Source organism: Agrilus planipennis, unplaced genomic scaffold (assembly GCF_000699045.2).
Source record: "Agrilus planipennis isolate EAB-ADULT unplaced genomic scaffold, Apla_2.0 scaffold98, whole genome shotgun sequence".
NCBI classification, from domain to species: domain Eukaryota; kingdom Metazoa; phylum Arthropoda; class Insecta; order Coleoptera; family Buprestidae; genus Agrilus; species Agrilus planipennis.
Genome location: NW_020438866.1, coordinates 101,736 through 127,220, shown reverse-complemented (window position 1 = coordinate 127,220; position 25,485 = coordinate 101,736). Strand labels below are relative to the sequence as shown.

Here is a 25,485-nt window from a genome sequence, read left to right as displayed (position 1 = left end):
GCCGCGCTTACTGTCCATGTTTCGCACCCGTACAACGCCGTGCTTAACCGTAATAATATTCTTATGTAATTGAAATTTGCTAGCACTACTATCACCTTATTTTCAGTGCAACAAATTTTGTAATTAATCTGGGATCGATAACCACAGACAATGAAGAACTAGGCCGTGTGACAGTGTATACTAATAAGTCGATTGTACACGAAAATTACGACAATAGATATCTTAATAATGATGTCGCACTTATTGATTTGGGTGTAGACATAGGATCAAATGGTATGATGGATTTTGATATTTTTATTTCAATTTTATACGAATATTATAAAAGAAATAAAAATTTTTATTCGGTAAAATGAAATTAGATCTGATGTTATCAGCATGCGAGAATTTAGAGAATTATCAGAGCTTACGATCATGTTCTTTTTAGAATTCTTTGTCAAGAAAAAATCAGTCAGATCTATAATCTTTGTTTCACTGATAGAAAGCCGACTCAGCACTCATGAATGCCTTTTCTCAATAAAAATCAAGATTGTTAAATTAAAACGTAAAGTGCCTTTATCAAAACTAATTGTTCAGATTGTTATTGTATTTGTTATAGAGTATTTTCAATTTGCAAAATGCTCACGCACCTACAGTAAGATTGACCTTTATACATTTGTTCAATTTCCATTTCTTTATCATTTTTAAATGTAAGATACTATAAAAACAAAGTCAAGTTTAGTGTAAAAAGAAAAGGTTTTCTGTAATTACAAGGTTGCGGTGGACAGCTTCTTAGTCATCGGATGTTGTTTTAAAATCAATGTTAGTTTTTTCTCATAATTTAGACAATAATTTTTGAATTTTTGGATGAGGTTAGTCACCGGCAACGTATGACTACCCTCATCTAAAAATTCAAAAATTAATTGTCTAAATTATGAGAAAAAAACACTGATTTTAAAACAACATCCTTATGAATATATATTTTATTAATGACTTTACAGTTGTGAGTTCAGTTAAAAAAAAATGCCTATCATGGGTTTAAATAACATATCAAATCAAATATAGAGTCCACCCCTATCCTAAACTTTACTGAATTCTTTGGGACCCTGAGGAGACCCTATTCTAAAAGTCAAAACGTTGCTTGTTAATTACTAGTTTAGTTTCTAATTTGACAAAGAATTTTCACTGCACTAACAGTCGTAGGCAGATAGTAGTTTCAGAATCTACTACTTCATTTATAAAAACAGCAAATCAGTAATAGAAAAAACTGTTTCCAATTTACGGGACATTTTCTTTTAGATTACATCAAGCCAATCCATTTACCTTCGAAGGGAGAAGTTGTTGGGGTAAATGAACAGCTTGAAGTAAGCGGATGGGGAATAACCAACGATTCAGGTAATTGTAAATAAAAGGATAGCTTGTGAACCCTATTAAAATGACTCCTTTTGAACATGTCCATCAGGGGCTTACATGTGGCGCGTGACGCGTGACGTTACACTTTTTGGTTTTTCCTTCCTAGTGTCGATAAAGAATTTTAACTTAAAATAATAAACAACGTACCACTAAAATTCTGTTTTATCCTTTTTTTTATAGGTACAGTGGTGAACCGCGATTTAAATTTCGTAAAACTCTACAGTATTAGCAACGAGGAATGTTTGAATTCATTTAGCCCAAGATTTGTTATTGAAAGCACTCTGTGTGCTGTAGGAAATACTACTGAAAGCCCATGTAGCGTAAGTATAAACAAAATCCCGAAAACACCCCCACGTCATATTTCACCTAAGACTGACTATTATCATCAAAATTCTTTAGTTAACTTGTATTTGTACTTTAGGGTGACAGTGGTGGCGGTCTCGTTAAGCGACAGAATGGAAAATCGATACATGTTGGAATTACAAGTTTTGTTAATGATGCCGGTTGCTCTCTTGGCATTCCCACGGGATACTCCCGCACTGAGTCTTATTTGGATTGGATATCTAAGCATACAGGCATTAAAGTGTAACTTTGTATGAAATAAAATCAACTAAATGCATGTTTTTTTTTTTCGTTTATCTGTTACAATAAATAATAAGTTGCTTAAAAGGAGTAAAACTGTAAATATACAAAAACGCGCACATAAATTTTCGATCTGTTAAAACATTATTCGGAATGTTTTAAGGCAGGAAACCCATATAAAAAAGTATGTAGAATTCAGTGGTGGTATCAGATTTGAGATGCAGTCTGATATAGTTAAACTACTCCTTAATTGATTACTTAAAAAGCATAAAAACTAAAATACAAAAACGCGCACAAAGATTTTCGATCTGTTGAAACATTATTCTGAATGTTCTAAAGGATGCAAAATATGTAAAAATTCAGTGGTGACATCAGATTTGAGGTGAGGTTTGACATAATTAAGCAACTCCTTAATTAATTGCTTAAAGGGCATAAAAATTACAAATACAAAATAAAAAATAAATCAATCACAATAACCCACGCATTTGACAATTACCAAAAACAAAAAGAAAAAGGTACAAAATTGTCTCCAATTCCAATCAGTCGATCATCATAATTTCCCCCTCAGTCAATTTACAACCGTAAAAAAAATCTTCAGGACACCAATCATGCTGTCCACTAAATAATCAAAATTAATATACGAAACATAACGCTTGCATAAAAAAACTAACCAGCAAATTTTAAGAAAGAATCCTTAACTGTCCCGTATTTGTGGCATATATAAGCCCTTGTCCGGATATAGGGAGCCACCGTATGCAGTTGAGACTCATAAAGTTATTATCNAACCCTGAAAATACTTCTAAACGAGATAAAGAAACGCTGATAGTTATTAATAAAAGTCAGTATAGGTACACATATTAAAAATAAACAAAAAAAACAATCTAGGCAATTAAAATTGATTCTAGATTCTACACGTAAATGCAAACCCTTAATTTCCTAAATTTTTTTTGTTTACTCATATTCACACTAATAGAAATAAATGGCACCTTTAAAGTTCGATTTCCAAATAAGTTTATAAAATTTTAAAACAAATGTTTGTGAAAAAAAGCAAAACCATCCCAGTAACCAAGGGCCCCCCATTTATCGTTTAATCCGCAACCACCTACGAACTTCCATATTACGCGTAAGCGCAATGAAAGCTGTAAGTAGCTGAAGATTAACCGATAATGAGCGTCAGCCTGGCCCAGCCGGATGATTAGTAATATACGACGTCTAGGCATATCTCTCCAGCTACTTCCTGAACCCTTTTGTACACCTATGGCCACTCAGTGCACGGGCAGTACAATAACCTTCGAGATATAACCCTATTACCATCGATGTAACCAACTAGCCGTTCTCTTATACCTTTCGCGCGGCTTAAAAGTAGTGTGAGCGCTAAACTTTAAATAATTTTACCTTCTCAATTTTACAAAAAATTAAACTTTTCACTTTATAAATATTAACCAAAGAATGAAATGAAACGATTTGTAGAACGAATCTTCCTTATTATAAATAAAACTGTGTAAAACAAATGCTAATCTTAAATAAACAGATTACCGCCATCAAAGTAAAATAATTAGCAAAATAGTCTAAAAATGTATATGAATAGGCCCAAAACCAGGAAAATTTAAAAATACCTAATAACTAAATCTAATTTAGTTATTCGTAAGTAATATATCAAAATTTCTGACCCTGATAATCTGGAATATTCTATGTATTGCTGATTTTAAAACGAACCATTCCTTTGTTTTCATATATTCATAAAAGGAAAAAAGCTTATCGAAAAGGATAACGAAATTTTGAGAATAAAAATCAAATTTAAAAGACTCACCGAAAGATAATTTATGGTCACCGTTAATTTTCAATCACAAAAACTATAGGTTTATATAAACAGCACTGATTGCTGGATTTTTCCATGGAAAACAATATTTCACTTGATAACACGATTTTCTTTCTCATAACCGTTTAACGAAAATAAAATGTGTTCCACCGATTTTATTAAATACATTACTATCCGGACCGAGACAAACTGTTACAAATTTTCGAAAATCATTAATAGAATAAATATTGCAAACGCGAACACGCTCAAACCAATAACAACATCCAGTTATCGCGTAATCATTCTATAATTTTCCGGTACCTATAAGGTCGTACCAAATCGTACCTTCAGAAATGACTAATGGAGGTGGAAAAGAGCTGGCTTTATCGAAGGTCGAACTACGGAGGGCATTCAAATTTTGAAATTATTTTATGTTACTATACTACCTGCTTAAATAAAAAAAATAGTTTTAAAAAAGCGATCGTCAAATTTCAAGGAACTCAAGGGGATGTACCGACCTACAAGAGGCTGCAACCTGTAAAAAAATGCATACAATTTGATGGTACAAACAGTTATCGAGTGCGGTTTCAAAAAAATACAGTTAAATAAAGGAAACAGTTTAATTCAAAAAAAAAAGCGCTGGTTAAATTTCAAGAAAATAAAAAGAATAAACTAAGGCTAAACGTATGTAAAAAAATGGTGTCAACAGTTTTCTAGGGCGATTCAGCAACCCAGTAAGCCACTGCTGCTTGTAAAAATAAAGAATAGTTTAAACCTAAAAAACCGCTACTTAAATTTCGAAGAGATAAAAAGGATATACTAAGCTACAAAATAGTTTAATTATAAGAAAGCGCTCGTTAAATTTTGAGGAGATACAAAGGATATATTAAGATACAAATGGCTAAGGATATGTAAAAAAGTGCGTAGAATTTAATAGTGCCAACAGTTTTCGAGAGCGACTTCAAAAAAATGCAGTCCGGCACGGCTATTCGCTAATATAAAGAAAACAGTTTAAACATAAAAAAGCGCTCGTTAATTTTCGAGGAAATAAAAAGGATATACTAAAATAAAAAAGGCTGTAGATATGTAAAAAAGGGCGTAGAATTTAATGGTACTAACAGTTTTCAAGAGCGACATAAAAAAAATGCCGTCCGGCACTGCTATTCGCTAATATAAAGAAAACAATTTAAACATAAAACTTACATTTCGAGGAGATAAAAAGGATATATTAAGGTACAAAAGACGAAGGATGTGTAAAAAGTGCGTAGAATTTAATGGTGTCAACAGTTTTCGAGAGCGACTTCAAAAAAATGCAGTGCGGCACGGCTATTCGCTAATATAAAGAAAACAGTTTAAACATAAAAAAGCGCTCGTTAATTTTCGAGGAAATAAAAAGGATATACTAAAATAAAAAAGGCTGTAGATATGTAAAAAAGGGCGTAGAATTTAATGGTACTAACAGTTTTCAAGAGCGACATAAAAAAAATGCCGTCCGGCACTGCTATTCGCTAATATAAAGAAAACAATTTAAACATAAAACTTACATTTCGAGGAGATAAAAAGGATATATTAAGGTACAAAAGACGAAGGATGTGTAAAAAGTGCGTAGAATTTAATGGTGTCAACAGTTTTCGAGAGCGACTTCAAAAAAATGCAGTGCGGCACGGCTATTCGCTAATATAAAGAAAACAGTTTAAACATAAAAAAGCGCTCGTTAATTTTCGAGGAAATAAAAAGGATATACTAAAATAAAAAAGGCTGTAGATATGTAAAAAAGGGCGTAGAATTTAATGGTACTAACAGTTTTCAAGAGCGACATAAAAAAAATGCCGTCCGGCACTGCTATTCGCTAATATAAAGAAAACAATTTAAACATAAAACTTACATTTCGAGGAGATAAAAAGGATATATTAAGGTACAAAAGACGAAGGATGTGTAAAAAGTGCGTAGAATTTAATGGTGTCAACAGTTTTCGAGAGCGACTTCAAAAAAATGCAGTGCGGCACGGCTATTCGCTAATATAAAGAAAACAGTTTAAACATAAAAAAGCGCTCGTTAATTTTCGAGGAAATAAAAAGGATATACTAAAATAAAAAAGGCTGTAGATATGTAAAAAAGGGCGTAGAATTTAATGGTACTAACAGTTTTCAAGAGCGACATAAAAAAAATGCCGTCCGGCACTGCTATTCGCTAATATAAAGAAAACAATTTAAACATAAAACTTACATTTCGAGGAGATAAAAAGGATATATTAAGGTACAAAAGACGAAGGATGTGTAAAAAGTGCGTAGAATTTAATGGTGTCAACAGTTTTCGAGAGCGACTTCAAAAAAATGCAGTGCGGCACGGCTATTCGCTAATATAAAGAAAACAGTTTAAACATAAAAAAGCGCTCGTTAATTTTCGAGGAAATAAAAAGGATATACTAAAATAAAAAAGGCTGTAGATATGTAAAAAAGGGCGTAGAATTTAATGGTACTAACAGTTTTCAAGAGCGACATAAAAAAAATGCCGTCCGGCACTGCTATTCGCTAATATAAAGAAAACAATTTAAACATAAAACTTACATTTCGAGGAGATAAAAAGGATATATTAAGGTACAAAAGACGAAGGATGTGTAAAAAGTGCGTAGAATTTAATGGTGTCAACAGTTTTCGAGAGCGACTTCAAAAAAATGCAGTGCGGCACGGCTATTCGCTAATATAAAGAAAACAGTTTAAACATAAAAAAGCGCTCGTTAATTTTCGAGGAAATAAAAAGGATATACTAAAATAAAAAAGGCTGTAGATATGTAAAAAAGGGCGTAGAATTTAATGGTACTAACAGTTTTCAAGAGCGACATAAAAAAAATGCCGTCCGGCACTGCTATTCGCTAATATAAAGAAAACAATTTAAACATAAAACTTACATTTCGAGGAGATAAAAAGGATATATTAAGGTACAAAAGACGAAGGATGTGTAAAAAGTGCGTAGAATTTAATGGTGTCAACAGTTTTCGAGAGCGACTTCAAAAAAATGCAGTGCGGCACGGCTATTCGCTAATATAAAGAAAACAGTTTAAACATAAAAAAGCGCTCGTTAATTTTCGAGGAAATAAAAAGGATATACTAAAATAAAAAAGGCTGTAGATATGTAAAAAAGGGCGTAGAATTTAATGGTACTAACAGTTTTCAAGAGCGACATAAAAAAAATGCCGTCCGGCACTGCTATTCGCTAATATAAAGAAAACAATTTAAACATAAAACTTACATTTCGAGGAGATAAAAAGGATATATTAAGGTACAAAAGACGAAGGATGTGTAAAAAGTGCGTAGAATTTAATGGTGTCAACAGTTTTCGAGAGCGACTTCAAAAAAATGCAGTGCGGCACGGCTATTCGCTAATATAAAGAAAACAGTTTAAACATAAAAAAGCGCTCGTTAATTTTCGAGGAAATAAAAAGGATATACTAAAATAAAAAAGGCTGTAGATATGTAAAAAAGGGCGTAGAATTTAATGGTACTAACAGTTTTCAAGAGCGACATAAAAAAAATGCCGTCCGGCACTGCTATTCGCTAATATAAAGAAAACAATTTAAACATAAAACTTACATTTCGAGGANCTACCTACTTATAAAAATAACAAATTCATAATAAGAAGAAACCGTTTTCATTTTACGAAACGCTTGTTTTCAAGATCACATCAAGCCAATCCGTTTACCATCGAAGGGGGATGTTGTTGGCGTAAATAGACAGCTTGAAGTAAGCGGATGGGGAATAGTTAGCGATTCAGGTATAAATTTAAAAAACAACAAATAAAATACCAATAAAGAACTGATTTAAACTTTTATTATAGGCACAGTGGCGAGTCGCAATTTAAATTATGTTCAACTTCACAGTATCAGCAATTCAGCATGTGCGCGTTTGTATGGATCAAGTGTCATTGTTTCAAGTACCCTATGTGCATTAGGAGAAACCATTGAAAGCACTTGCAGTGTAAGTTAAACCAAAGTACCGCCTAGCCCATTCAAATGTACAAAAATATAGCCGAACGTTACATTTTGGGTAGCGCAAGATTTTTTTATATTTAAGGGGAACTGATAGGAGTATAAAACTCAGTTTTCGGGGTTGAAAGTTGCCCTCACGCCCATTTGGCACCTTTCTTACAAAATGGAGGGTAAACGTTAGTCTCCAAACTTTCTTTGGTACTTCTTTTTTTAGAGAATCGAATTATCTACAATTTTGAGTCAGATTTTTATTAATTTGGACCAGAATTGTAAAAAATTTAATTCTCTACAGAAAAAAGTATTTAAGAAAAGTGGTGAGATTTGTGGTTCTCAAAATCTGCTACACCCTGCTATAGTTGAAGCAATTTACTGTTTTATTATTTATATTTTAATCATGTTTCATCAAAACGCAACTACAATTAGCTTCAATATCTACGTCGAACAATAATTAACCGACTCATTTCATCATCAAAATTTTTTGGTCAATTTATACTACCCTGTTTGATTTAATCCTAATACTCTGTGTACGTATGTAGGGTGACAGTGGTGGAGGTCTTATAAAACGAGAGAACGGAGAAGCCACGCATGTTGGGGTTGTAAGTTTTGTAAATGACGCTGGTTGTTCACTTGGAGCCCCCTCAGGATACGTCCGCACTGAGTCTTATTTGGATTGGATTTCCAGCCATACAGGCATCCCAGTCTAACTTTGTCATTTATTAATGATATAATTGTTTTATAAATTACCATAAAATGCATAAAATAAAATCGAATAATGCACCTGTTATTTTTTTTCTCCGGTTCATATGTTGTATAAACGTTGTTATTATTATCTATTACAAAAAAGAAAAATAACTTGTAAAAGACTTACCTAATGTACACATTTTCGATGGTAGTTTCTTCATAAATCCTACTGCAAAGCTCGTCACTCTATAAGCACTGCACAACACTGATTGCTAATGTACCAAATTGTATTTTAATAAAACAATTTACACTAATTTTACTTACAAATTAACACAGTTACAATACTCGACAAGAAATCGGCGTTTATAATGTTCTGTTATAGCTATGCCCATTGTGCCTGGCACTTGCTCATCAATCAACCAAGGTCACTGCTTTTTTTACTGATATGCTAGGAATTTTATCAGATGTATTATTCCAGCGTGAATTACTTTGTTAGAAATTACAATAGAGATTAATTAATTTGTAATAAAATTTGAATTAAAAAACATATTTAGACTGCTTAAATCTGTTGCATCTTCATCTGAATTATCATATAATCAGTAATTAGAAAGAAATTAATGAGGCAGGAAGTTAATCATTTTAATTTTTTCGGATACGTAAAAGTGCGCAAGGAATTTAATGACCCGTGAATTTTTTAATTAATATTATTAAAGCTAATTAAACAAATATTAAAGAACGAAAACGTTGAATTAACAAAAATTATTTACTGTTAAAATAATTCAATTACAATTTATAGTCAATAATTGAGGAACAATTTAATCGAAAAAGTTATTTTCAACAACATATCTGACGCTCTGTAAAATAATATTTCTCTCGTGTCGTATTTCTTTTGCTAAAAGTCTTTCTAAAAGTGTCACTCTTCTTTTTTTATAAACTGCACTGGTCACTTTATTTAAGTTGGATGAAGTTGGTTCTGATCCAGTTTCTTTTCTCTTGGCGATTTTCTTTTGAGGTAAAACGTTCTTTTTTCTTGTTCTCTTCCTTTTTCTACTCCTTTTTTCATCTTTCAATGAGCATTCAACAGATTTCGTTACGTTTTCTTCTACTGGCGGATGTTCGCGAATTATTTTTTCTTCAATTGGACCCTCGTCGTCACTTATTGTTTCAACATTAGTATCTACTTTATTTTTATCAAATGTTTTTACAATTTCCTTTTCTTTATTTTCTGGTTTTGAAATTGTTTCGTTCGATTCTGATTCATCTGAAGAACCATAGGCTCCTATAAGTGCCCCTAAAGCGTTATTAAAGACAATTTTGTTGCTCTTTTGATCATTTTCTGCATGCTCCTTCCATTCATTATCATCAAACACCTCGCTATCCTTCTCAGGGGGTTCATCAAAGAGGCTTTTGGTTCCCCGAAATGGAAACATTGCACCATTCCAGTCTGACTTATCATCAAGTAAAGATTTTGTGGATTTTGGTTTTTGATAACGAACACTTTTCCTTTTTACAGTTTTTCTGTTTGTAGTTGGAAGTTGTTTACTCTTAAGTGTAACTGCAAATACAAAAATATTATCAACAAAAAAGTTGTATACGTATGTATAAAGATAACTTACACCTAGTTTTGTTAGTTTTATCGAATNATATTTGATTGATTTGATTATGTAATAAGATTGTAGTTTACAACTGCTTTTTTTAAATATTAATTTTTATCTCCACCAAAATTCGTACTTAGTATAGGTAATTATTAATTAACAATACTCAAATAATGCCCCTCACAGGACCTTACTTTGATTTTACCTATACATTTTACTATACATACTACCGTATAAAGCTCCACGTGTTTGTTTATTTCTTTGCGTTTTTAAATTTGTTGGTATCTAAAACAATGGTATGCTTTGTCTAGTTATTAGTCAGCTTTAGTCCAAACAATTTGTTTTATATACAATAACAAATAATACAGAATACGATACGTATAAAGGTTTCTGTACCACAGTCTGTAGCGTATCTGTAATGTCGATAGCATAAAACGTATTCATGTGCATACGAGTTAGAAGGTGTGTTCGTGAAATCCCCGGTATTCTATTTCTACGATTTTCGCAAAAATTTATTTGTTACGTTTTTACAAAGTGTGATTTGGTGCTGTAGTTTTTAAATTTTCTGAAAATGGCCGAGAAAGGGTAAGCTGTTTGTAATACAATAAAAAAAGAGTACACGAAATATCAACGTCTTATATTTTTATCAACCCTATCATCAATGTACTTTCACAGGAAATATTTTCTATTTTCCACAGAAAAAAACCCTTATTACCCTCCGATTATGTATGGGAACAAAACATAGACAGTTTAATAATTTTTATAAAATTGAAAGACATTGAATATCCACTTATTAAGTAAGTATCTATTTAAGCCATAAATAGTATTTTAAGTGATCTCCTTTTTCTAAGGATTGAAAAAAATAAAGTATATCTAAAATGTGTAGCAGAAAAAGATAGAAAACTTTATGAAATGGATATAAATTTATATGAAGAAATTAATATTGGCAATAGCATATATAACATACAAAGTGATGGTATAAGGTTTTTCTTAAAAAAGCAAATATTGTGTCTCTGGCCTTATTTAACTCAAGGTATTCTTCATAAGAAATGTTTTTAATTTTTTTTATAATTTCATAATTGTTTTTTTAGATCATAAAGATAAAATAAATGCAAGTGGAGGACATATTATGGAATATTTTTTAAAAAAATCACAAAAAAATTATGTACAAGATGTTGTTGGAGTGGTAGATACTGATGAACAAACACCAAAAGAACAAGGTTCTGCTTTTTTTTAGTAATTGAATGTACATTACTACTACCTTATTTTGTTTCCTTTTTCTTTTCAGTATCTGAAAATTTCCTGGAAACACCAATGAATCCTATCTTAACATTGGCTAGTTATTCTAGATGTCTTGTTCATGTAGATAATCCAGCAATTTATAAAATAGTTGCAAAAGATACATCCATCACACTTAAAGACATTGAAGTTTTTGCAAAAACCCCAAGTAAAAATAAAATAAATGCAAATGTCTTTGCCAGCAATTCACCAAACACTTATGGCATCAAATACATACCTAAAGAAGTTGGCATACACATTTTAAATGTGTTTGTGCAAGGAGAGCTAACTCTGGTTCTTCTTACAGCAGCATATAACATTAATTTAATAAAAATTCAAGAACCAGAGGAGTGTCTTTCAGAGTTCCCTGTTAAATTTACAGGTATATTTCACAAATTCTTTTTCTTCAAATATACATAGTAAAAAATATTAAAATATTAAGCTCTTTTTTTAAAAAATATTGTTTGTATAGTCCTTATTAAAAAGTATACTTCAATTAACTTAATATTTTTTCTAGTGGATTGTTCTAAAGCAGGTGAAGGAGAACTAGAAGTATTAGTTGAATTTGACTTTTTGAGATTGCCCCAACATTGCAACATAGAAAAATTAGACAGTGGAAAGTATCAAGCTACATTTATCCCAAATCTACCAGGAGATTATTTTGTAACAGTAAAATATAACAATAAACCGATAAAGACAAAATTTAACAGTACATTTTTATGTCATGTTTTAAAACATGTTTTCTTTACTGCAAAATTTCCTAAAGAAACAATATTTTCCACTGGCAATTATTACTCCTTCTCTGTTGTTGCAGTAGAAGCACCTTTAATTTCTTCAAAAGATATAAAGGTGCGCATTGAGGGACCTACAGGCGAATTTTTTGCCAGAGCTGCAGCACATTTTTTTCTTCCAAACTTTTTTGAAGTGAGCTTTCTTCTTAAGGAACCAGGCACTTATACTATACACACAAAAGTAGTAGGAGACCCAACTGGAGAATATCGCCAAGAAATTAAAGCATATAATGATTTTGGTTATTCCATGGAAAATGCAACACTTTATATTCCAAATCGGCACAGTTACTCCAATAAACTGTTACATTTAGCAAAAATTCCTGTAAAACAAGTTGCTACATTTTTTATCAAGTATACAAAAGTAAATGAGAATGGGAACAGAATAACTTTGGAAGTTACAATAAGAGATCCTGAAAACAAGCAAATACCAGTCTTAGTGACAGCATATGGTCCTGTTTCTGTAGTGGAATTTACTCCCAGGATACTTGGATATCATATAATTACTGTTAATTACAACGGTCAAGTTGTCACAGGGACACCCTTTAAAGCAAAAGTTATTTCCAATAAAAAAGGAAAAGGAACGAAATAGTGTTCAATCTTTGTCACTGAACATTTTTTATCATTGTTTTTTAATCTTATAATTAGTATATTAAATGTTTTACTGTTAAATCCAGCATACTATATATTTTTAAAAAAATCGAAGTTTTTGTCTTTGTATTTTTATGTTTTTAATAAATAATATTGCACGTTTCTATTATTTTATGTACCCTTCAGAATTGTAATTATCTTTGTACAGTCACGCTTAACGAAAAAAACTCTAGTGAATAGTGAATGTCTTTTTTTAAGAATAAATCAATAGAGGTAACAACTATAGTATTATCAGCTCAGAAAACAGCGATATAAATAAGTAAAGCAAGCTTACAAAAATTGTACAGGAAATTTACAAGTTATCTTACAATTGCAATGCATTTTTTGGCCACTTATTAATAAATAATTGTAGAACTTTATAGTATTTTCTATGTTTATGAACAGAAAACTTTCATTTTATGAATAATTGTAAGATAGTATGATTTACTTCTTAAAATAATAGAATGCATAAAAATATTATGAATAGTTAAACAAATATTTTATGATAGGTGGTATACAAACAGTTAAGTACTGAGTAAAATCTTGTATTTGTATAAGATTATACTTAACACTCAACTTTATGCATACTATCAACTATTATTTACACTAGATATAAATGTAAAAACACAAATTACTTTTTCTAATGGTCTCTCAATGAAAATGGTATAAATTGAGACGTTATATTGGATATGAAAATGTAGAAAATACTGATCATTTTACTCTTAATAGAAACACCATACCAGTCCTTAAATGACAAAAAACCATATCACAAATAATTGAATTCATTCGAATGTTTCTCAAAATCTTCCATTCTAATCAACAAGCACAAACCGTAATCCTCAAACAGTAGTGCAAACATTAAAAAAATTACACTGTTCTTTGTAACTTGTTTTTCAGTTAATTGTCTTTAGCCTGTTCAAATGGTATTTTAACAACTTACGACGATCTTTTGTCCAGTTTCAAAAGAACCATCAGCTAGGTGGAATAGCCTTAGCGAGCTGTCCATTTCCGATGCTAGGTCGAGATTTTCCAAACCATGACATTTTCCATTCCAATGTGTCCTGAATTAATTTTTCTTCCTCAGGCGAAAACTTCAAAAGTGTTGCTATCGCCCTGATCAAATGGATCGCCTCGTACTCTCTACTGGTCAAGAATTTTATCACCACGTGTTTAAGATATTTGAAGTTGATGTCATCTTCGTCCTTTCTTAGACTGTTGTGGTAGTTTCTGGTCAAGTTTTGACTAGGTGCTAAAATCGCCACTGAATTCGAATCTGAGTAGTCGGTAAACGGATCTTTGGAAGGGGCACGTAGCTCTTGCTGAAGAGCCTTCTTCATGTCCAAAAGTCGCAATTGCAAAGTCTTTATATTCTAAAAAGAAAGGTAAATAGTAATGTAAAAGGCATTTACTTAAAGACAGGCTATAAAAGAGGAGTATATATAGCCATACAGAAATTGACTACATTTCTTCATTAAGAACTGACGGACTTAAACAAAATAAAAATTGCTAGACTTGCGAGAAACAGTCTTTATGCGGCTATTGAGACTACTCTTTTATAGTTATAAATAATTACTTTATTTTTTTCTATAAGCTGTTCCTCAAGTCTTGTGATGCTATTACGCAGTTCTTGCTCAATATTTTTGCTTTCCAATTCCTTGTATTTTTGATTTTCAGCGTCCAATTGTGCGACTTTGTTAGAAAGCTCGTTCAATTCTAGACCTTTTCTTCTAGCTTCTTGCTTGGCGAGATCTATTTGTTGCGATATTTCAGCATTTCTTAATAGGGCTGCATTTTTTTCTGCAGTAACCCTAAAAAAGAATAAATTAAACATTAATACATATAACATACTCTATAATTAAAATATATTAAAACATGTTGGATAATGTGAGAAGAAATACAAGAGTCATGCAAAATTGTATTTTGGAAGTCAGTAAAAAATAGGACAGACAGGATGATTTGGCACCTTTTGAGAAATGAAGTACTAGTTAGAGACGTACTAGAAGCAGAAACAAGAGTAAAAAAGGGGCAAAAGAAGACGTAGATTATATGTGAATTGTGGAATTTTCGTTTTTGGGAAATGCGAAGAACGGACGGAATGAAATTACGTTGTATATGTATGTATCTCTAATAATTCAATACGAGAACGAACATGGAAATAAATTTACCTGCTTAAAGTTTTCTGTACATCTAACGAATTACTTTTTTCTTCGTTTAATTCTTTTTCTAATTTAGTAATTATTTGCCTCAATGTGACATTAGTTTGATGTTCAGAATCGACAGATATCTTTAATTTACTGCGTTCTTCTTCAGTTTTCTCAAGCTGCGATTCCGAGTTGTCCAGGTTTTTTCTTACAGCCTTAACTTCCGTTTCCGCATCTTGCTGCAAATAACCATTATACACTTTAAAACAAGGATCTATACAAAATGACATTTTAATGTAATGACTAACTAATTATAAACTTAAAATATATGCAAATAAGAGAAAACAACAGGTGTTTACAAATGCAATGTTTTATTGACAAACTTAAAAATAAATAAAAAAAAAGTAACATAAGACGATAAAAAAAAATAAGTGAACTTATTCAAATTAATACTATAGATAAAGAACCCCTGCGTGTTGATAATACAACATAAAATAATGCATATCAATACAAACTGATAGTAACTGTGTACAGGAAATAGCAATACAAATAACGGAAATAAGATATTCAAATACAAAATAAGTTTCTTTTTTATGTCAGGCAAATGCGCAATTTTAACACCAAAAGCCATAGCCATCTCATAACTTAAAACAAATAAAATATAATAAGTTAAAATAATAGTAATAAATAATAACAAATGCACTATGTCAGGAATTAAACTTTAACACTAAACAGCCTCCTCTATTCTTTTTTATTCCGTTTATTTAACTCACAAGCTTTTGTCTTAAAAAAGTAATTTCTTCTTCAGATTCNATAAAATTAATTGCACAAGATTCTTTAAGATTACTTTGAAATTTAAGATAAATATGCAAATGGACAAGATATGTATTGGGTAACTACTTTTAGGTTTCAAAAGATAAATAAATGATTAAAAATAGACAATTTAAAAAAGCACAATATAAATACCTGAATGTCACTTAGTCTTTCCTCTTGCCTTCTTAGCCGACCTATTTCATTTTTCAATTTATCAAGCTGCTGACTCAGGTCCTTAATGATTTGGTTTTTATCAGCCAATTCTTGGTCTCTCTGAAGAATGAGATTTTTGATTTTCACTAGTTCCTGAGACTGAAAGCATTCCACTTGTTCTTTATTCTCCTTTTGTTGTAATATTTTATTTTTAAAATCTGCAACAAATCCCGTTTATTTAAAAATTATAACAGTATCCAATAATTTATTACCCTCTGCTAGTTTCAAAGCCTCTTTTAATTTTGATATTTGCTTATAAGCTTCATACTTTTCTTTTTCTAAATTTTGCACTTTCTTGTCCTTCTCCAGTGAGCTTTCTTTCCACTCTTTTTGTTTTTCTTCAAATTTTTTAGACAACTCTAATTCAAATTTTGCATTTTTCTTCTTTAACTCATCATCTGTCTTCAAAGCATCACATCCTTCGTCTTTGGCTCCATCTGAAGAAATCAAAGAATTTACACTTGAAGAAGATCCTCTTCCTCTCAGTGACTCGAATTTTTGTGTAGTTGAGGAAGCTAATTTAGCAGTCAATTTCGATATATCACTGCCAGTTTCTTCACGTATCTTGTTTTTTAGTGAGGCAAACATTTCGTAAATATGTTAGCACTACTATCACTGCTGCTACAAAAATTAGTTGCAGAAAAATATTTTAAAAAAGTTGTAACTTATTATTAACATATTGTTGCAAATTAGAAATCATTAATCACCGTAGCACTATGTACTTTCAATTTAAAAGGATCCACAGTTTAATTTATCCCAGTTGATGTAAATATCACATTTAAGAGCATACACCGCACATACTAAACATGACATAAGCCGCTTATCTGATTATCTCATTAAAATTTTAATTGTATTAATTACTACAACACATTTTTATCCTTTTCTTTCAATCTTCTGAATCATTTCTGTATAAAGCATATAACCAGTTTAATATAAAATTTGTCACATTGACGTTTTTATATCGAGTACCTACATATATCTGACAACATCGAAATATCATTTGCTATACATGATATACATTCAAATTTCATTTTTGATTTTATTTTTTCCAAGGAAAGTATGCTGCAATATTAAAGTGTTTATTTTTCTTTATGCTACTTATCACTGTAATTAGTGTATTTCTTTAACTGAACAAGTAAGTACGAACATATTCTGAAGAATTTTTCTTAGTATCATACATCGAAAATTAGTTAGTACATATAAAACTAGCTAATGAAGTTTGTGAAGTACCGAAAACAATTACTTTTTGAATTAGTTATTAAAATTACTGAATTGGATATTTTGAATTAGAAAAGGACAATAACTTAATACTACGTTTATTCATGTTCTTTTCTCAAAAAATCCACATTGTACATTATACACGATCAAAAAAAAAAACAAATACAGTAAAAAGCGCGCAGACTTGTCACTGTAATAAGTAATAACTAATTGTAACATCAATTACTTAAAATACCGTAATAATAATTATGAATGAAACTATATACAACAGGCAACATGCCACAACAGCATGCTAAAGTAAATTATACGCGACGTATAATTATTAAAAGTAAAAGAAAGAAATAACAATAATCGCGTAGAAAACTACACGCACTTTATACAATTTTTCTTTTTTTTTATTTCAATCGCAGCACAATTGTCTCACGTTGCATCTGTAGAGTAAGAACAACAGATCATGTAACAGTCAACTGATGAATCTCATCGAAAACAGATCAATCGGAATCATCCGAAAATAAATTGTGGGTTTTTGCAGACGAATTTGTTGAAGAAGTTGATGATAGCGAGGTTTTTGGTTGCGCTGTCGAAATGGTCGTCAGTTTAGGCGCAACAGCAATCAAGGAGGAGGTGGGCACAACCGACAATGCCATGTTGTTCGGGGTGCTGTTTCCTTTTTGCACTTTATGTATTATCGAAGTCGAATTCGTAATAATTTTCCCACCCACTGAAATGGAACTGTTACCTAGAAGTTCATAATTTCCTGGCGACGATTCGACCAATGTAAGCTGTTGACCGTTTGCAGTAGATGTCTGATAAAAAGAAATAGTTATTATTGAGTGATAAAACTTTTAGATCAATTTACTCAATTAAATTTACGAAAACTACTTATAAATCCTCTTATAATTTGAGCGCGACAATAAATAACTAAAGTAATGAACAGGGCTCTATGTTCGGGCTTGATGACCGTAGTTCAGGATTAGTTCTTCTCTTTCGGTGAGTCTACCGATGGAGTGTTTATAGGATGTTCCACAGATGTAATTGGTATCCTCAGGGAACGTAGCGAAGGCGTAAAATCTTAGTTAAAGCTAAAGAATCAGCTGGTGAAACGTCGAATAAACGATTCCAACGGTGGACTCACTGAAGGAAGACCAATCCTGAACCACAAAACAATTTCATGCAAATAGAACTAATTATTGAAGTGAATTGTTAAATACTACAATAATTGTTATGAAGTATCACAAAAGATATGCTCAGAATTTTTCAGTATATCAAATAGTAAACTTTTTCTGAAACATTTTCAAAACGCAGACTGTATCATCCAATTTAGTGAATTAAAATTACGTTTGTTTTGTGTTGAATGTTTTATAAAACTAGTGCAGAAAGCGTCTTCTGGAAAAGTTTCGTTGAAAGTAATTTAAAAATATTTATAAAAAGAAAAGATTTATCCAAATCAATAATTTCCACTTACTTTCCAGCTTATTGTAAGTGGATGTCCTTACATTAAATGAAATACATTAGTTTTAATTGAAAAATTAAATTCTTGTCAAAAATTTGGTACAATATCGTAGTAACCCAAATGCCTACAACTAGTTCTTTTTGAGATTTACAATTTTTTTCTTTTTGGAAAACGATAGAGATGCAACCTAGAAAAGAAACGAATTCTCCTATAAATAGACCACCTATGACGTACATAAATCTGAAATTTTTGTATCTAATGAAACTGTATAATACAACAGGGAATACAAGCATGGTTTTTAACTACTTTATTTTATTAAAAATTAAAATGTATCATTAAATTGTGAAAATATTTTGTACTAAAAGTGAAATGAAATTTATAAGTTAGTAAAAAATCATAAACTTTAAAATATCTTAGCTAACATATGAAAATAATTTATCTTACATTTATTAGTCCATGAGGTGAAGGCTTAAAACTTCCTCGGTTAAGATATACCTTTGTGGGTTTAGCAACTAATGTTTTCTGTAATAAATGCGATAGTAAGATCAACAAGACTGAAATAAATTCGATCATGGCTTTTCTCTCCTTTACTTTACATTAACATATTATTTATATTNCTGTTCTATTTTGGAAATCAACAAAGAAAATAACGAGGAAAAGTACCATTGCTTTGATTTTGCTTCTTCGATTCTTTTAATCGTTTCCACTTCACAAGCTGCCCTCGTTTCTTCAATGATTTTCGCACGTTCTTCTACTATACTTCTTTGAATGTCTCTTAGTATAGAACTAATATTTTTCTTAATCTCCAACATCTCTTCGGCATGCCTTTGCCTAAGTTCTTCGTTTTCTAAACGCAACTTTAGTATTTCCGATTCGGGGCCTTCAACAGTGCCAAAGTCTTTCAGCAATTCGACTAGCATACCTCTCAGATAGTCTGCCAGCTGTAACAAGATGGTTATTAAAAGAACAAAAGTTTTTTTTTATAGCATACCCTATGAGATATCGAGTTGACCTTAGCAGTAACAGGACCTGCTGTACTGGGTAAACCCTCGTCAAACTGAACACTCAGTGGTCCAGGCGGTCGCGGTTTAAGCTTCGGCACTCCTTTAGTTACCAAATCGCTAACGGCCTGGGATAAATTTTCTGGGATAATGCCGGTGAGCACGTCCCATTCTTCAGTGCCCCGTTCGCCATTATTGGTAACTGTGACAGATGCTGCAGAACTACTAACTCCATTATTGGCAGACGCAGCAGCATCGACGGAATTCGACGCTGTAACGGTTGTAGAAGCCGCTGTCGTTGTGTTCGTGGCGCTACTGACAATCTCTCCCCGCTTTTGAGCGAACGTATAAAAGTAGTTTGTTGACAAGGGCGCGAGAGAAGGTAATGAGTTCAGGATTTGTGATACTTTGGGATCATTTAACACGACAGGCACGACCACGTTTGCATTGGAAGCTACGCCCCCGCTAGGAGGGATATAGTTTTGTGAGTCCTGAACGTTCACATTTCCACGTAACGAAGCTGTTGTCACACAAGTATTCGAATATAAAGATGAGCTCGTACTGCTTGGATTGACAGAAGAATTTATGGGCTGTACAACGGTTAACATGGGGGGAGCAGAACCAACATTCGCACCGCAATTTAATTGCTGATTAGGAGGTACGATCGCTAAGCTATTAATAATAGGTTGTTGCGATAGGAATACAATACCTGCGGTCGTCGTTGTGGTGGTCACTGACGATGTGGTGTTTGTGAAATTATCACTTGGTGCTCTTGGTAAGAGCAGGCTCCGAGTGGGGGTCAAATTTCCTTTACTTATCGTGACCGTGTTACCAACTGAACTAAGACAACTACAAGATACGATCGGCAAGCTTTTGTTACTTGTAGCCAGGTGGATGGAGGAATTTGATGACACAGTATTGCCACTGTCAGATTTACGAGGAGTAATGTAAACGCCCTGGGAAGTGGCGGTAGAAGAGAGAATAGTTTTACGACTGCGTTGTTTCTGAAACGCCGCGAATGGTCGTAATGGAGCTAATTTCTTTCTTTCTGGGAGTTGTATTGCTTCCTCTGCAATATACAAAAAAAAATTAGGACTTTATAATTGTACATAAAAAGGACTTTCACAAATAACAACTAATTTTAGTTAGTATAACAAAGTTAAAATAAACTGCAAATACAAGTTTGTATTAGTTGAGCCATCTTATTTTCATATTTCTACAAATATCAACATCATTTTTAAATAACTTAAATTATATATATAAAAAAAATTAGGAGTGCTGTCAGCACAGGGCAAAGTCCAATTCTTGCTCTCTAACTATTGCTGTCACTGATGTTAATGCTTTAAAGCGCATGAATATAAACAATTAGAACCAAAATGTTTTTCAAACAATTTTTAACACAAAGAAAGTGATTAAACAAATTGTTCACAAAAGTGAATTTCGACCACTCAAAGCAATGGTGCTAACAGTTTCCAGTTCATAGTNTTAAGATTAAAAAATTACTTAAGTTTTAATATCGACTTGTATAAGTAACAAATATAAAGTAAAGCTTCAGGGACACTTCTCCTATGCTTACCTGACTACTACAATCTATAACTTAAAACAAATAAAATATAATAAGTTAAAATAATAGTAATAAATAATAACAAATGCACTATGTCAGGAATTAAACTTTAACACTAAACAGCCTCCTCTATTCTTTTTTATTCCGTTTATTTAACTCACAAGCTTTTGTCTTAAAAAAGTAATTTCTTCTTCAGATTCGGCTCTTAAATGTTTAACTTCATTCGCCAATTCTTCTATTTCTTCAGTAAGTCTTAGTACTTTACTTTCTTTGTTGTTTAATTCCAAGCAATTGCATTCTAATTCACACTCTAGCTGTTTAACTTTCTCTTCTAGAGCTTCCTTCTCCTTAATTGCTCTTCTTCTTTCGGCAGCTTCTTCAGCAGCTTGTCTATTCAATCTCCCTACCTACAAATATGAATAAAAAATTCAATATGAGATGAAAATTAAAAGAACATAAACATTAAAACCTTTCATCAATTAAAAGATGGTTTAAAAACGCTTTTCTCCCTCTCATTTTTAAATGAATCTTAATTTTGAACGAACCTGAGTTTCAAGTGAAGCAATTTTGTCGCTCCACGAAGTTTTGATGTCAGCAAGATGTAAATGAACCTCTTCGAGGCGTTGCTCCAACAGTTTTCTTTCTTGAAGACCGTTTGATTCCCCATCATTATCTTCTTCCTCTTCCGACAAACGTTGTCTTAATATAGATACTAGATCTGTAAGGTATCGCCTGTCCTCTTCACTTTTTGCCAATTCTGTAGCTAATGCTGCCATATCTCGGGCGCTAGAATGCCTTAAACTTTCCAAATCATCCTTGAAAAGACAAATGTAAGAGCAATTTTTAAAAAGAAGAAATTGCACGGACGATACCCTTTAAAATACAATAGAAAAGTATCAATTAATAAAATTACAACATATCTTGTTAATAACATGAGTTCTTGTTTGTATCATCATTTTCAAATATTTTACAATTAGTAAAAACAGTATGTGTAAATAAAACGCGCTTTAAGTTAATAGAAAGACAATTTAATAATCGTTTTCCCTACTAGAAATAAATTGAAAGGTACACTAAGGTATACACTGTTACAAAAAATCAGATTTAATGGGATGAATAGAATAATGATAGTAAAAGCTGTGCTGTTGCCATTCTACCTACTATAAGTATTCTTTATTTGCAATAAGAATTTTAATAAAAAAACTTTCAATCGATAATAATAATCATAAATAAACAATTAAAATTTGTATTTTGCTTTATTCTTTGAACTTCATGAGAGGCAATGAAACTGTTTAAATTTGTCAAACGAGATACGTGAATTAAAGCATAAAAAACGCTATTGTTTCGTAAGTACCATGAAATTAAGCTGCCCATGTTAAATGCAAATTCCAAGGACTCGCTCTTTAAATGTTCAACTTCTACTGTGTTCTGTAAAAGCGTTACAAATTTTAAATGTCCAATAAAAAATTTTAAAACTCGTTTTTGCGATTACCAATCAAGCAAACTGCAAATAAAGTAGACAGTACTTTCGCTAAGCAAAAACTCGAGTTCCAAAATTTATATTTACTACAAGCAAACTTAAAAAAATATATGTCGATAAAGAAAATTAAAAAGAAAACATTCAATTCATTATATAATTTTAAAATTTCCACTTATTAACTTCCTTCTTCTATACATTGCCTATATGAAAAATGCAGCTGCAGGATATTCTTCAGAAAAGACTACATATTTTCATAATTCACCCTGAATAAGGAGGAGTAAGTGATTTGCTAATGTGTTTGAAGAGACTGTGTATTAGGCAGTTAAAAGTAAAAGCAAAAAAAGGCAAAATAAGCACATACCTGGATAATAAGAAATAACTGAAGCTCACAAAACACTGTATTTTTACGATTATTCACGTGCACATTTCTAAAAAAAAGGTGTCAAAAACTAGAGGTTTTGAATAAAAAAAAAACAGTGGCACTCATTGCTGCACTTTGCAACCCGCAAAAGCAACAACTAATTCCCAGAAATATTTACATAAAAAAAATCTGTAACAGAACAAAAATTTTATATAAATGGTATTATTTTTGTTTCTAATGATAATAAAAAAACAAAAGCATTCTAAATTACAGTAGAAATTTTTTATAGCATTGATTTTTAAGAAAAAATAAAGGGGCGTAACAATAAAACTTGGGGAAAAGAAAAGGGTAGCAGGTAGCAAGATCACAAGAGATAGCCAAATATACTTATCTGAGGTAAATGTATCATACTACACGCCCAAAAGCTAAACCTTTCAAAAAGAGTCAAAAAAGAAACAATTGTAGAAGCTCAATAAATCCTAAATTGGGTTCAAAATGAAAGAAAAAACCTACGTGATGTACCTAGATATAATTGAGGCAATTCGAGGAAACACTGGAATCCAATCAAATAACAAAAGACATATATTGAACAATGAATATGAAAAAAAACTAAAAGTACCGTTATCATTATTCTATAGTACACCCGATTTTTCTTTTATATGCGTCAACCTTACTTATCTACAAACGGTATTTTTTTATTAATGTTTTAAGATTAAAAAATTACTTAAGTTTTAATATCGACTTGTATAAGTAACAAATATAAAGTAAAGCTTCAGGGACACTTCTCCTATGCTTACCTGACTACTACAATCTTTACATGAAATAAAACATGTTTTAATGTGCTACTAAAGTGTTTTGCAAAAATCATGTAATAGTTGAAATGCAAAGTATTTACCTGCATTTAGTTGAATTGTTTTAAAAAATATCTTTACAAATACATCAATTAAAAAAATTATGACTTCTTTATGCCTAATTTTTTTAAAAGTTGTAAATATCTGGCCGAATCAAAGTAATTTTGGGATATTGACCAAATAAAATACCCACTACTACTACTTTTCAAGTTGAAGTTGTTTACATATTTGAAGATTCCCTTCAAGCAGAACAAATAAAACCATATTTCAATTTATGAATGTTAAGACTGATATTACTGCTAATTTAATTTTTACTCCACAATCTTAAAAACAGAAATAACTGTGCCTTCTAAATCCTTATACAAATAAGACAGTTACTTAATGAATTGTAACTTTAATTTTCTTTTATAGTTTGCTGAAACAGTCATAAGATATATTGTGGGGGATAATACTGATATTGATAAGAAATGCTATAAAATTAATTGCACAAGATTCTTTAAGATTACTTTGAAATTTAAGATAAATATGCAAATGGACAAGATATGTATTGGGTAACTACTTTTAGGTTTCAAAAGATAAATAAATGATTAAAAATAGACAATTTAAAAAAGCACAATATAAATACCTGAATGTCACTTAGTCTTTCCTCTTGCCTTCTTAGCCGACCTATTTCATTTTTCAATTTATCAAGCTGCTGACTCAGGTCCTTAATGATTTGGTTTTTATCAGCCAATTCTTGGTCTCTCTGAAGAATGAGATTTTTGATTTTCACTAGTTCCTGAGACTGAAAGCATTCCACTTGTTCTTTATTCTCCTTTTGTTGTAATATTTTATTTTTAAAATCTGCAACAAATCCCGTTTATTTAAAAATTATAACAGTATCCAATAATTTATTACCCTCTGCTAGTTTCAAAGCCTCTTTTAATTTTGATATTTGCTTATAAGCTTCATACTTTTCTTTTTCTAAATTTTGCACTTTCTTGTCCTTCTCCAGTGAGCTTTCTTTCCACTCTTTTTGTTTTTCTTCAAATTTTTTAGACAACTCTAATTCAAATTTTGCATTTTTCTTCTTTAACTCATCATCTGTCTTCAAAGCATCACATCCTTCGTCTTTGGCTCCATCTGAAGAAATCAAAGAATTTACACTTGAAGAAGATCCTCTTCCTCTCAGTGACTCGAATTTTTGTGTAGTTGAGGAAGCTAATTTAGCAGTCAATTTCGATATATCACTGCCAGTTTCTTCACGTATCTTGTTTTTTAGTGAGGCAAACATTTCGTAAATATGTTAGCACTACTATCACTGCTGCTACAAAAATTAGTTGCAGAAAAATATTTTAAAAAAGTTGTAACTTATTATTAACATATTGTTGCAAATTAGAAATCATTAATCACCGTAGCACTATGTACTTTCAATTTAAAAGGATCCACAGTTTAATTTATCCCAGTTGATGTAAATATCACATTTAAGAGCATACACCGCACATACTAAACATGACATAAGCCGCTTATCTGATTATCTCATTAAAATTTTAATTGTATTAATTACTACAACACATTTTTATCCTTTTCTTTCAATCTTCTGAATCATTTCTGTATAAAGCATATAACCAGTTTAATATAAAATTTGTCACATTGACGTTTTTATATCGAGTACCTACATATATCTG

At 31.3% G+C, this 25,485-nt stretch overlaps 3 protein-coding genes and 1 long non-coding RNA gene across 4 annotated transcripts; 3 read left to right on the top strand and 1 right to left on the bottom strand.

Moving 5' to 3' along the window:
* Positions 1-88: 88 nt before the first annotated feature.
* On the top strand, positions 89-2,008 carry LOC108745003. The gene is made up of 4 exons (XR_003231375.1): positions 89-273; positions 1,276-1,371; positions 1,570-1,709; positions 1,811-2,008. It is a non-coding gene; the product is annotated as an uncharacterized LOC108745003 (long non-coding RNA).
* Positions 2,009-7,300: 5,292 nt separating this feature from the next.
* Positions 7,301-8,531, top strand: LOC112904838 (collagenase-like). Its single transcript, XM_025975909.1, has 4 exons — positions 7,301-7,310; positions 7,406-7,540; positions 7,604-7,743; positions 8,291-8,531. The coding sequence occupies exons 1-4, from the start codon at positions 7,301-7,303 to the stop codon at positions 8,456-8,458; spliced, it is 453 nt and encodes a 150-aa protein (XP_025831694.1). The 3' UTR covers positions 8,459-8,531.
* A 1,553-nt stretch (positions 8,532-10,084) lies between these two features.
* LOC108736993 lies at positions 10,085-11,267 on the top strand. The gene is made up of 4 exons (XM_018469631.2): positions 10,085-10,615; positions 10,729-10,827; positions 10,882-11,063; positions 11,122-11,267. Exons 1-4 carry the CDS (start codon positions 10,602-10,604, stop codon positions 11,265-11,267), a joined length of 441 nt encoding a protein of 146 aa, XP_018325133.1. The 5' UTR covers positions 10,085-10,601.
* Positions 11,268-12,922: 1,655 nt separating this feature from the next.
* LOC108737003 (golgin subfamily A member 1-like) lies at positions 12,923-25,456 on the bottom strand. The gene is made up of 7 exons (XM_025975902.1): positions 24,716-25,456; positions 24,444-24,661; positions 21,675-21,944; positions 21,291-21,536; positions 14,892-15,106; positions 14,300-14,534; positions 12,923-14,096 (listed from the first exon to the last, which is right to left on the bottom strand). Exons 1-7 carry the CDS (start codon positions 25,089-25,091, stop codon positions 13,698-13,700), a joined length of 1,959 nt encoding a protein of 652 aa, XP_025831687.1. The 5' UTR covers positions 25,092-25,456; the 3' UTR covers positions 12,923-13,697.
* Positions 25,457-25,485: the final 29 nt, after the last annotated feature.